This window comes from Triticum dicoccoides, chromosome 3A (genome assembly GCF_002162155.2).
Source record: "Triticum dicoccoides isolate Atlit2015 ecotype Zavitan chromosome 3A, WEW_v2.0, whole genome shotgun sequence".
Lineage (NCBI taxonomy): Eukaryota > Viridiplantae > Streptophyta > Magnoliopsida > Poales > Poaceae > Triticum > Triticum dicoccoides.
Window position 1 is genome coordinate 33,190,944 of NC_041384.1, and position 13,611 is coordinate 33,204,554.

The window sequence follows — 13,611 nt, forward strand, 5'->3', positions numbered from 1 at the left end:
GGATGTGACTACTAACTAGTGCGCAGGAGCTATTGAGCTATAAAAAGAACGTCCACCTTAGCAGGACGCATGGTTAATACTGTTTTTGAAAGTAATATATATATATATATATATATATATATATATATATATATATATATATATATATATATATATTTTGAAACCCGATGGGTGCCCTGATGGGTCGGGTTGCCTGTCGGGTTCGGGCATGGGTCTGACTTGAGGCCCATGGGTAGGGTCGTGGGTATGCTCATGTACCATTAGCTATTCGGGCATGGGTTTGAGAGAGCTCGACCTGGTCAAACCCGACCCGGCCACCTTCACTGGCCGTGGTCCTCAAACCCCTCCGCCGTTCCCAGTCCCTTCCGCCATAGGTAGCCTCCCTCCTCTGCCTCTCTATGTATTTCCTTTTAATTTCTAAGGTTTATATGTTCTAGGGCAGCAAAGATTTTTCTTTAGTATGTTTTTACCAATATTGGATGATAATGGGTCCAATTCTTATTAGATGACATGGCATTGTTTAGTCCAATTCTTATTTAGTTTTATTTAGGGCAATTTTTTTCTATAGTATTTTTTTCCTATATTTAATGCTATTATATTTAAGATTATTTGGTTATTTTGCTATATTTAGAATTATTACGACTATATTTAGGTTTTTTAGGCTAGATTATTTTATACATTGAATATATAATGATACACAAAAGAAGAAATGTTGCTATTGATCCAGGAAACACATTACTAAGAAACGACATTTGTTTAAGGCTAAACAATAACTACTAATAGTTAATTGATATAGCTAATTACCTAAACTAGAAGAAATATTATTGCCACCAATGCGGGTACTATTTGGACATGTGTATGTGTATGAACATGTTGAACTTGAGTTGAGATGTGTATATGATGCCCAAGATGGCCACATATGTCTTTTTCTATTGTGGGGAAACTCCGAGTGGCCTATGTTTTGCCGGAATGTTGATTCATTTCCATTCTGGCAATTTCAGGCGCTCAATATGTCCTGTTTTTAGCAATGGTCATGCTGAAATTTCTCGTGAATTTTTAGATGACTTGTGCTAGAACGTAGGAGATATTGAGTGCCCTAGATTTGCCGGAAAGAGAATTAATCGACATTGCAGGGCTCCATACATGGCGGTCAAAAAACCAGTGAGGGAGAGTGTCCATATATGAGAGAAGAAGAATACCGACTGTTGTCGTGGGGGGTCCCTCTTCCTCTCCGTTCTCGTGATAGACATTTTGGTAATGCACATGAAGGAAAATAAGAGCGACCATCACCGACGGTCGAAAAGCGGTGAGGGAGTGTCCACCGTATATGAGAGAGGAAGAATCCTGACTCCTGTCGTGGGGGTCACTTCTTCTTCATTCGAAGGTGCTAGATATTTTGGTGAATGCACTTTCGAATGATAGGAGGAGCTACCATGGTCGAATATATCAGAGAGGGAATACCCACCATGGTATCTATAGGTATTGCCATAGATTTGTAATCTTTGAATTTTGAAACACGGAAAATGTCTAACGATGATAGGATCCCCGAGTGCGAATACGGCTGCGATGACCGTAGTATGTGCGACATGGAGCCTGACCTGCAAAATGGTAGGTTCTTCACCGTCAAGCTGGAAGAGACCTTCGATGTTTGTACGGTACGCAATGACGACAAATATTTCATCGTAACTAATCATGACTTGTGTTTCTTTACTTCAACGTGTAACTAATTCGATGTTTTTTCGATACGGAAAGAACTTCTCATGTTACACGAAGCCAATTAGAACTAATCGTCCTACGGTAAGCCAATTAAAAATAATCGACCTATTGTAAGCCAATTAATTCCAGTCGGTCAATAGTTAGACGACAGGAGTGGGCAGGAGCCCAATCGGCCTGCCGTTAGCCGACAGGGTACTAATTGGCCTACTCTTGGCCGACTAGAGATGGCCGACTATGTATTTTTTTTAAAAAAAATTGGCGTAATATTCAGAAAATTAATTAAAGACATATATTATTTTTAAAAATTAGCCGGAGAACGCTCCTCATGGCAGCACATGGGGGGAGGGTGTAGCAGCACCTGGGGCTGTAGCAATTTCAGAGGTACAGGTAGACAGAGAGGAGGGGAGGGCCAAGCTGGAGAACGCCCCTCATAGTAGCACTTGGGGTAGCCATGGAGCTGTGCTCTAGCTGGGAAAGAAAAGAGGGAGGAAGAGTGAGGGATGGAGCTACAGAGAAAAGATAAGAGAAAAATGCGTCGTACAATATGTGTGTCAGAAAAATGTATGAGAGCGTAGTCTTCCTGGTCAATCGATCTAGTAGGATCGCGTGGCCCGCGCGTCCGGCGCGCCTGGTGAAAACGTTTCCACATTACAGTTTGTCTAATTCGTATCTAGATATTTTTTAAGGATGTCACATCTAAGCTCCCACAAGTATATAATACAGCAACAAGAAACAAAAAAAAACTAAGACAAAAAAATAGACCACAAGCAGAGTGGACATCAATTTAGATGTGACATAATTATGTCACATCTAGATGTGTCCTAGACAGACCCTTTCCATTATATATGAAGCTATAAAGAATGTTTTGGCTGACTTATCTACAATACATCCGTGACGTGCTGTTTGGTTTGTTTGACACGTAAAACCCGGTATACTCTCCCCTCCCCTAGGCATAAGTCAATCGCGCCATCATCGATCGATCAAATTCCTCGGATTAAAATCTCGTTGGACCATTGCGACGAGTTCCATTTTGCGTCATCGACGACGCACGTACACACGTCGCCTAAGCTTATCCGGCCTGCCCGATTTGAATATGTTAGAGGCGCGAGATATATATCCAGTCAGCCAAGATCTGCCTCGTCATAAAAGCTTTTTTTTGCGGAAATGCCTCGTCATCATAAAAGCTAGCTACAAGCCCGGGCGAACTTAGTGAGGTCGAAACAGTTACTTTCCATCCATCCACCATGATTTCATGGGCGTCGTCTCTGCCTCAGAAACTCGCCGTGGCGGCCGTTCTTCTTGTCCTGTCCGTGGCCATCGCGGCGTCGCCTGCGCCTGCGCCGGCGAACCAGAGTAGCTGCTACAAGCATCTATTCAGCTTCGGTGACTCTCTGATCGACACAGGCAACTACATCGTGCACTTCTCCGCGGCACCGGGTCCAGTCGTGGAGTTGCCATACGGCCAGACCTTCTTCGGCCGGCCCACCGGCCGCTGGTCCGACGGCCGCCTCATCGTGGACTTCATCGGTAAGTGTGTTTTGGCGACGACGACGATGATGTGTACACCAGGCGTGCTTAATCACTGCCCGTCTTAGTACTTACTATGAATATATGCATGATGCATGATACGGCGTACCTGCAGTGGAGAGGCTGGGTTTCCCGTACTGGCCAGCGTATCTGCAGGCGGCGGCCGGGAAGTCGCCGGCAGAGGAGTTCCGGTACGGCGTGAATTTCGCTGTGGCCTCGGCCACGGCGTTGAGCCAGGATTTCTTCAGGAAGAAGCACCTCCGTGTTGACCTGATGCCCCCCTACTCCCTTGGCGTCCAGATCGGGTTGTTCAAGAAAGTTCTCGCCGTGCTCGGCTCCACGGACCAAGGTGATATGTAGGACAAAAATTAATGCATGCATGGCGCCATGGCTGCGCAACGCACTGACCATGCATATTACGGCCATGCAGAGAGGAAGGCGGCAATGGCGAGCTCGCTGTTCCTGGTGGGGGAGATTGGCGCCAACGACTACATCCAACCCTTGTTCCAGAACAAGACGCTTGAATGGGTCAGGCCCCTCGTACCCCGGATCATCAGGTCCATCGCTCTGTCCATCGAGGCTCTAATCGAGCTGGGTGCCAAGACCATGTACGTGCCAGGCATCTTCCCCATGGGGTGCACCCCGCTGTTCCTCGGCATCTTCCCCGGCGACGATCGCGACCCCGCCACAGGCTGCCTCCGGTGGCTCAATGACCTCACCCTCGTCCACAACCACATGTTGAAATCCCAGCTCAACGAGCTCCGCCGCAACCATCCGGGCGTTTCCATCACTTACGTCGACTACTATGAGGAGATTCTCAGCCTCGTCACCAAGCCGGTGGAGAATGGGTTCACTGCGGAGACGGTGCTGGATGCGTGCTACCCGGTCTTCGTTCCTGGGAGGGAGGTGGTGCGGTGCCCGGACCCGTCGAGGTACGTGTCATGGGATGGTGTACACTTGACGGAGGCAGCATACAAGATCATGGCCCACGGGATGCTTGACGGCCCGTTTGCCATACCGCCCATCATGTCCACGTGCAACCGCAACTGCTAGACTTGCGTGCCTTAGAGAGATGCTACACCTATGAATGATTTACTATGGAATTGGTTTTACATGGTGAGCTGGCGGTTTTTGGTGGTGACATGTGAGGTGGTGGTTGATAAGCCTTTGTCTTAATCCAATCTTGATACTTAGTGATGACAATAAAAATACATGTAAAATGAGTTATGTCTTACTAGTCTTCTTTTTGCGGGGTTCTTAATTACTTGTCTTATCTCATATAATTAATTATATATGACTAAATATATGGTGAGAGAAATTGTGCTAAAGATCAACTCTTAATTCAGAGAAGGCAAGCCTAGATTATCTCTTCTTCATATCAACATTTACTCTATGTTAAAGATAGCATCATTATCCCTGACCATGGATAGGTTGGTCTCCAAGAACCAATCTGACTTTATTAAAGGCAGATATATCCTGGAGAGTGTGGTAACAACCTATGAAGTTATCTACTCCATAGCTAGGTCTAACAACAAAGGGGTAGTTTTGAAACTTGACTATGAGAAAGCACTTGACAGAGTAGACCTAGACTTCCTCCACAACTTGCTTAAGATTAGAGGGTTTAATGATAAGTGGGTGCATTGGATAGACCTGATTCACTCACAAAAGATCTATGGGTGTCAAAATTAACAATATAGAGAGTCATTTATTCCTTATTAGCAAATAGGATGCTTGTGAAAGCTACTAATAGGCATCCCATCAAAGGTCAAGGATCTGAGCTTTGTGCTGGAGCTATCGTCTGTTGGGGAACGTAGTAATTTCAAAAAATTTCCTACGCACACGCAAGATCATGGTGATGCATAGCAACGAGAGGGGAGAGTGTTGTCTACGTACCCTCGTAGACCGGAAGAGGAAGCGTTAGCACAACGCGGTTGATGTAGTCGTACGTCTTCACGGCCCGACCGATCAAGCACCGAAACTACGACACCTCTGAGTTCTAGCACACGTTCAGCTTGATGACGATCCCCGGACTCCGATCCAGCAAAGTGTCGGGGATGAGTTCCGTCAGCACGACGGCGTGGTGACGATCTTGATGTTTTACCGTACAATATTATCGAGGACTATGGTGGAGGGGGGCACCGCACACGGCTAAGAGATCAATGATCAACTGTTGTGTCCATGGGGTGCCCTCTGCCCCCATATATAAAGGAGTGGAGGAGGGGGCCGGCCAAGGAGGGTGGCGCGCCCTAGGGGGGAGTCCAACTCCCACCGGGAGTAGGACTCCCCTTTTTCCTATTAGGAGTGGGAGAGGGAACGAAGAGGAAGGAGGGAGGAAGGAAAGGGGGGGCCGGCCCCCCTCCCAATTCGGATTGGGCTTTGGGGGGGGGGCGCCCTCTCCCTTGCTCCTTTCCCCTCCTTTCCACTAAGGCCCAATAAGGCCCATATACCTCCCGGGGGGTTCCGATAACCTCCCGGTGATCCGGTATTGTCCCAATCTCACCCGGAACCTTTCCGGTGTCCAAATATAGTCGTCCAATATATCGATCTTTATGTCTTGACCATTTCGAGACTCCTCGTCAAGTCCGTGATCACATCCGGGACTCCGAACAACCTTCGCTACATCAAAATATATAAACTCATAATGAAACTGTCATCGCAACATTAAGCGTGCGGACCCTACGGGTTCGAGAACAATGTAGACATGACCGAGACACGTCTCCGGTCAATAACCAATAGCGGAACCTGGATGCTCATATTGGCTCCTACATATTCTATGAAGATCTTTATCGGTCGGACCGCATAACAACATACGTTTGTTCCCTTTGTCATCGGTATGTTACTTGCCCGAGATTCGATCGTCGGTATCTCAATACCTAGTTCAATCTCGTTACCGGCAAGTCTCTTTACTCGTTCTGTAATACATCATCTTGCAACTAACTTATTAGTTGCATTGCTTGCAAGGCTTAAGTGATGTGCATTACCGAGAGGACCCAGAGATACCTCTCCGACAATCGGAGTGACAAATCCTAATCTCGAAATACGCCAACCCAACATGTACCTTTGGAGACACCTGTAGAGCACCTTTATAATCACCCAGTTACGTTGTGACGTTTGGTAGCACACAAGGTGTTCCTCCGGTAAACGGGAGTTGCATAATCTCATAGTCACAGGCAAGGTTGTCAGAATCGCGATTTTGAATCGGATCGGAGCTCCGATGGTAAGATCGCAAATCTTAGAATCTTCACTATCAGGATCGCAGAAACGTAGATTCTATGAACTAAAATCGTAGAATCATAGGGGTTAGTTTGGATCGTAAAGTCTTAGAATCATATAACAAAATCGCGATTCTGACAACCTTGGTCACAGGAACATGTATAAGTCATGAAGAAAGCAATAGCAACATACTAAACGATTGGGTGCTAAGCTAATGGAATGGGTCATGTCAATCACATCATTCTCCTAATGATGTGATCCCATTAATCAAATTACAACTCATGTCTATGGTTAGGAAACATAACCATCTTCGATTAACGAGCTAGTCAAGTAGAGGCATACTAGTGACACTTTGTTTGTCTATGTATTCACACAAGTATTACGTTTCCGGTTAATACAATTCTAGCATGAATAATAAACATTTATCATGATATAAGGAAATAAATAATAACTTTATTATTGCCTCTAGGGCATATTTTCTTCAGTCTCCCACTTGCACTAGAGGCAATAATCTAGATTACACAGTAATGATTCTAACACCCATAGAGCCTTGGTGTTGACCATGTTTTGCTCGTGGAAGAGGCTTAGTTAATGGGCCTACTACATTGAGATCCGTATGCATCTTGCAAATCTCTATATCTCCCACCTGGACTAGATCCTGGATGGAATTGAAGCGTCTCTTGACGTGCTTGGTTCTCTTGTGAAATCTGGATTCCTTTGCCAAGGCAATTGCACTAGTATTGTCACAAAAGATTTTCATTGGACCCGATGCACTAGGTATGACACCTAGATCGGATATGAACTCCTTCATCCAGACTCCTTCGTTTGCTGCTTCCGAAGCAGCTATGTACTCCGCTTCACATGTAGATCCCGCCACGACGCTTTGTTTAGAACTGCACCAACTGACAGCTCCACCGTTTAATGTAAATATGTATCCGGTTTGCAATTTAGAATCGTCCGGATCAGTGTCAAAGCTTGCATCAACGTAACCATTTACGATGAGCTCTTTGTCACCTCCATATACGAGAAACATATCCTTAGTCCTTTTCAGGTATTTCAGGATGTTCTTGACCGCTGTCCAGTGATCCACTCCTGGATCACTTTGGTACCTCCCTGCTAGACTTATAGCATGGCACACATCAGGTCTGGTACATAGAATTGCATACATGATAGAGCCTATGGCTGAAGCATAGGGAACATCTTTCATTTTCTCTCTATCTTCTGCAATGGTCGGGCATTGAGTCTTACTCAACTTCACGCCTTGTAACACAGGCAAGAATCCTTTCTTTGCTTGATCCATTTTGAACTTCTTCAAAACTTTGTCAAGGTATGTGCTTTGTGAAAGTCCAATTAAGCGTCTTGATCTATCTCTATAGATCTTAATGCCCAATATGTAAGCAGCTTCACCGAGGTCTTTCATTGAAAAACTCTTATTCAAGTATCCCTTTATGCTATCCAGAAATTCTATATCATTTCCAATTAGCAATATGTCATCCACATATAATATCAGAAATGCTAAAAAGCTCCCACTCACTTTCTTGTAAATACAGGCTTCTCCAAAAGTCTGTATAAAACCAAATGCTTTGATCACACTATCAAAGCGTTTATTCCAACTCCGAGATGCTTGCACCAGTCCATAAATGGATCGCTAGAGCTTGCACACTTTGTTAGCTCCCTTTGGATAGACAAAACCTTCCGGCTGCATCATATACAACTCTTCTTCCAGAAATCCATTCAGGAATGCAGTTTTGACATCCATCTACCAAATTTCATAATAATAAAATGCGGCAATTTTTAACATGATTCGGACAGACTTAAGCATCGCCACGGGTGAGAAGGTCTCATCGTAGTCAATCCCTTGAACTTGTCGAAAACCTTTTGCGACAAGTCAAGCTTTGTAGACAGTAACATTACCGTCAGCGTCAGTCTTCTTCTTGAAGATCCATTTATTCTCAATTGCTTGCCGATCATTGGGCAAGTCAACCAAAGTCCATACTTTGTTCTCATACATGGATCCCATCTCAGATTTCATGGCTTCAAGCCAATTTGCGGAATCTGGGCTCACCATCGCTTCTTCATAGTTCGTAGGTTCATCATGATCTAGTAGCATGACTTCCAGAACAGGATTACCGTACCACTCTGGTGCGGATCTTACTCTGGTTGATCTACGAGGTTCAGTAGTAACTTGTTCTGAAGTTTCATGATCATCATCATTAGCTTCCTCACTAATTGGTGTAGGTGTCACAGAAACCGGTTTTCGTGATGTACTACTATCCAATAAGGGAGCAGGTACAATTACCTCATCAAGTTCTACTTTCCTCCCACTCACTTCTTTCGAGAGAAACTCCTTCTCTAGAAAGGATCCATTCTTAGCAACAAATGTCTTGCCTTCGTATCTGTGATAGAAGGTGTACCCAACAGTCTCCTTCGGGTATCCTATGAAGACACATTTCTCCAATTTGGGTTCGCGCTTATTAGGTTGAAGCTTTTTCACATAAGCATAGCAACCCCAAACTTTCAAAAACGACAACTTTGGTTTCTTGCCAAACCATAGTTCATAAGGCGTCGTCTCAACGGATTTTGATGCTGCCCTATTTAACGTGAATGCGGCCGTCTCTAAAGCATAACCCCAAAACGATAGCGGTAAATCTATAAGAGACATCATAGATCGCACCATATCAAGTAGAGTACAATTACGACGTTCGGACACACCATTACGATGTGGTGTTCCGGGTGGCGTGAGTTGCGAAACTATTCCACATTGTTTCAAATGTAAACCAAACACGTAACTCAAATATTCTCCTCCACGATCAGATCGTAGAAACTTTATTTTCTTTTTACGATGATTTTCAACTTCACTCTGAAATTCTTTGAACTTTTCAAATGTTTCAGACTTATGTTTCATTAAGTAGATATACCCATATATGCTTAAATCATCTGTGAAGGTGAGAAAATAATGATATCCGCCATGAGCTTCAACATTCATTGGACCACATACATCTGTATGTATGATTTCCAACAAATCTGTTGCTCTCTCCATAGTATCGGAGAACGGCGTTTTAGTCATCTTGCCCATGAGGCACGGTTCGCAAGTACCAAGTGATTCATAATCAAGTGGTTCCAAAAGTCCATCAGTATGGAGTTTCTTCATGCGCTTTACACCGATATAACCTAAACGGCAGTGCCACAAATAAGTTGCACTATCATTATCAACTCTACATCTTTTGGCTTCAACATTATGAATATGTGTATCACTACTATCAAGATTCATCAAAAATAGACCACTCTTCAAGGGTGCATGACCATAAAAGATATTACTCATATAAATAGAACAACCATTATTCTCTGATTTAAATGAATAACTGTCTCGCATCAAACAAGATCCAGATATAATGTTCATGCTCAACGCTGGCACCAAATAACAATTATTTAGGTCTAATACTAATCCCGATGGTAGATGTAGAGGTAGCGTGCCGACCGCGATCACATAGACTTTGGAACCATTTCCCACGCGCATCGTCAGCTCGTCCTTCGCCAGTGTTCGCTTAATCCATAGTCCCTGTTTCGAGTTGCAAATATTAGCAACAGAACCAGTATCAAATACCCAGGTGCTACTGCAAGCTCTAGTAAGGTACACATCAGTAACATGCATATCACATATACCTTTGTTCACCTTGCCATCCTTCTTATCCGCCAAATACTTGGGGCAGTTCTGCTTCCAGTGACCAGTCTGCTTGCAGTAGAAGCACTCAGTTTTAGGCTTAGGTCCAGACTTGGGTTTCTTCTCCTGAGCAGCAACTTGCTTGCTGTTCTTCTTGAAGTTCCCCTTCATATTCCCCTTGCCCTTTTTCTTGAAACTAGTGGTCTTGTTGACCATCAACACTTGATGCTCCTTCTTGATTTCTACCTCCGCAGCTTTTAGCATTGCGAAGAGCTCAGGAATTGTCTTATCCATCCCTTGCATATTATAGTTCATTACGAAGCTCTTGTATCTAGGTGGAAGTGATTGGATAATTCTGTCAATGACGCAAGCATCCGGAAGATTAACTCCCAGTTGAATTAAGTGATTATTATAACCAGACATTTTGAGTATATGCTCACTGACTGAACTGTTCTCCTCCATCTTGCAGCTATAGAACTTATTGGAGACTTCATATCTCTCAATCCGAGCATTTGCTTGGAATATTAGCTTCAACTCCTGGAACATCTCATATGCTCCATGACGTTCAAAACGTCGTTTAAGTCCCGATTCTAAGCCGTAAAGCATGGCACACTAAACTATCGAGTAGTCATCAGCTTTGCTCTGCCAGACGTTCATAACATCTGGTGTTGCTCCAGCAGCAGGCCTGGCACCCAGCGGTGCTTCCAGGATGTAATTCTTCTGTGCAGCAATGAGGATAATCCTCAAGTTACGGACCCAGTCCGTATAATTGCTACCATCATCTTTCAACTTTGCTTTCTCAAGGAACGCATTAAAATTCAACAGAACAACAACACGGGCCATCTATCTACAATCAAACATAAACAAGCAAGATACTATCAGGTACTAAGTTCATGATAAATTTAAGTTCAATTAATCATATTACTTAAGAACTCCCACTTAGAAAGACATCCCTCTAATCTTCTAAGTGATCACGTGATCCAAATCAACTAAACCATAACCGATCATCACGTAAAATGGAGTAGTTTTCAATGGTGAACATCACTATGTTGATCATATCTACTATATGATTCACGCTTGACCTTTCGGTCTCAGTGTTCCGAGGCCATATCTGGATATGCTAGGCTCGTCAAGTTTAACCTGAGTATTTTGCTTGGGCAAAACTGGCTTGCACCCATTGTAGATGGACGTAGAGCTTATCACACCCGATCATCACGTGGTGTCTGGGCACGACGAACTTTGGCAACGGTGCATACTTAGGGAGAACACTTTTATCTTGAAATTTAGTGAGAGATCATCTTATAATGCTACCGTCAATCAAAGCAAGATAAGATGCATAAAAGATAAACATCACATGCAATCAATATAAGTGATATGATATGGCCATCATCATCTTGTGCTTGTGATCTCCATCTCCGAAGCATCGTCATGATCACCATCGTCACCGGCGCGACACCTTGATCTCCATCATAGCATCGTTGTCGTCTCGCCAATCTTATGCTTCCACGACTATCGCTGCCGCTTAGTGATAAAGTAAAGCATTACAGCGCGATTGCATTGCATACTATAAAGCAACAACCATATGGCTCCTGCCAGTTGCCGATAACTCGGTTACAAAACATGATCATCTCATACAATAAAATTTAGCATCATGTCTTGACCATATCACATCACAACATGCCCTGCAAAAACAAGTTAGACGTCCTCTACTTTGTTGTTGCAAGTTTTACGTGGCTGCTACGGGCTTAGCAAGAACTATTCTTACCTACACATCAAAACCACAACGATAGTTTGTCAAGTTGGTGCTGTTTAACCTTCGCAAGGACTGGGCGTAGCCACACTCGGTTCAACTAAAGTTGGAGAAACTGACACCCGCCAGCCACCTGTGTGCAAAGCACGTCGGTAGAACCAGTCTCGCGTAAGCGTACGCGTAATGTCGGTCCGGGCCGCTTCATCCAACAATACCGCCGAACCAAAGTATGACATGATGTTAAGCAGTATGACTTATATCGCCTACAACTCACTTGTGTTCTACTCGTGCATATAACATCAACGCATAAAACTTGGCTCGGATGCTACTGTTGGGGAACATAGTAATTTCAAAAAGTTTCCTACGCACACGCAAGATCATGGTGATGCATAGCAACGAGAGGGGAGAGTGTTGTCTACATACCCTCGTAGACCGGAAGCGGAAGCGTTAGCACAACGCGGTTGATGTAGTCGTACGTCTTCACGGCCCGACCGATCAAGCACCGAAAGTACGACACCTCTGAGTTCTATCACACGTTCAGCTCGATGACGATCTCCGGACTCCGATCCAGCAAAGTGTCGGGGATGAGTTCCGTCAGCATGACGACGTGGTGACGATCTTGATGTTTTACCGTCGCAGGGCTTCGCCTAAGCACCGCTACAATATTATCGAGGACTATGGTGGAGGGGGGCACCGCACACGCCTAAGAGATCAATGATCAACTGTTGTGGCCATGGGGTGCGCCCTGCCACCGTATATAAAGGAGTAGAGGAGGAGGGCCGGCCAAGGAGGGTGGCGCGCCCTAGGGGGAGTCCAACTCCCACCGGGAGTAGGACTCCCCTTTTTCCTATTAGGAGTGGGAGAGGGAAGGAAGAGGATGGAGGGAGGAAGGAAAGGGGGCCCGGCCCCCCTCCCAATTCGGATTGGGCTTGGGGGGGCGCGCCCTCTCCCTTGCTCCTATCCCCTCCTTTCCACTAAGGCCCAATAAGGCCCATATACCTCCCGGGGGGTTCCGATAACCTCCCGGTGATCCGGTATTGTCCCAATCTCACCCGGAACCTTTCCGGTGTCCAAATATAGTCGTCCAATATATCGATCTTTATGTCTCGAAAATTTCGAGACTCCTTGTCAATTCCGTGATCACATCCGGGACTCCGAACAACCTTCAGTACATCAAAATATATAAACTCATAATGAAACTGTCCTCGTAACGTTAAGCGTGCGGACCCTACGGGTTCGAGAATAATGTAGACATGACCGAGACACGTCTCCGGTCAATAACCAATAGCGGAACCTAGATGCTCATATTGGCTCCTACATATTCTACGAAGATCTTTATCGGTCAGACCGCATAACAACATACGTTTGTTCCCTTTGTCATCGGTATGTTACTTGCCCGAGATTCGATCGTCGGTATCTCAATACCTAGTTCAATCTCGTTACCGGCAAGTCTCTTTACTCGTTCTGTAATACATCATCTTGCAACTAACTTATTAGTTGCATTGCTTGCAAGGCTTAAGTGATGTGCATTAACGAGAGGGCCCAGAGATACCTCTCCGACAATCGGAGTGACAAATCCTAACCTCGAAATACGCCAACCCAACATGTACCTTTGGAGACACCTGTAGAGCACCTTTATAATCACCCAGTTATGTTGTGACGTTTGGTAGCACACAAACTGTTCCTCCGGTAAACGGGAGTTGCATAATCTAATAGTCATAGGAACATGTATACGTAATGAAGA

General features: G+C 44.7%; 1 protein-coding gene across 1 annotated transcript; it reads left to right on the top strand.

Moving 5' to 3' along the window:
• The first annotated feature begins 2,883 nt into the window (after window positions 1–2,883).
• Window positions 2,884–4,355, top strand: LOC119266877 (sinapine esterase-like). Its single transcript, XM_037548161.1, has 3 exons — window positions 2,884–3,243; window positions 3,359–3,592; window positions 3,674–4,355. The coding sequence occupies exons 1-3, from the start codon at window positions 2,961–2,963 to the stop codon at window positions 4,294–4,296; spliced, it is 1,140 nt and encodes a 379-aa protein (XP_037404058.1). The 5' UTR covers window positions 2,884–2,960; the 3' UTR covers window positions 4,297–4,355.
• The last annotated feature ends 9,256 nt before the right edge of the window (window positions 4,356–13,611 follow it).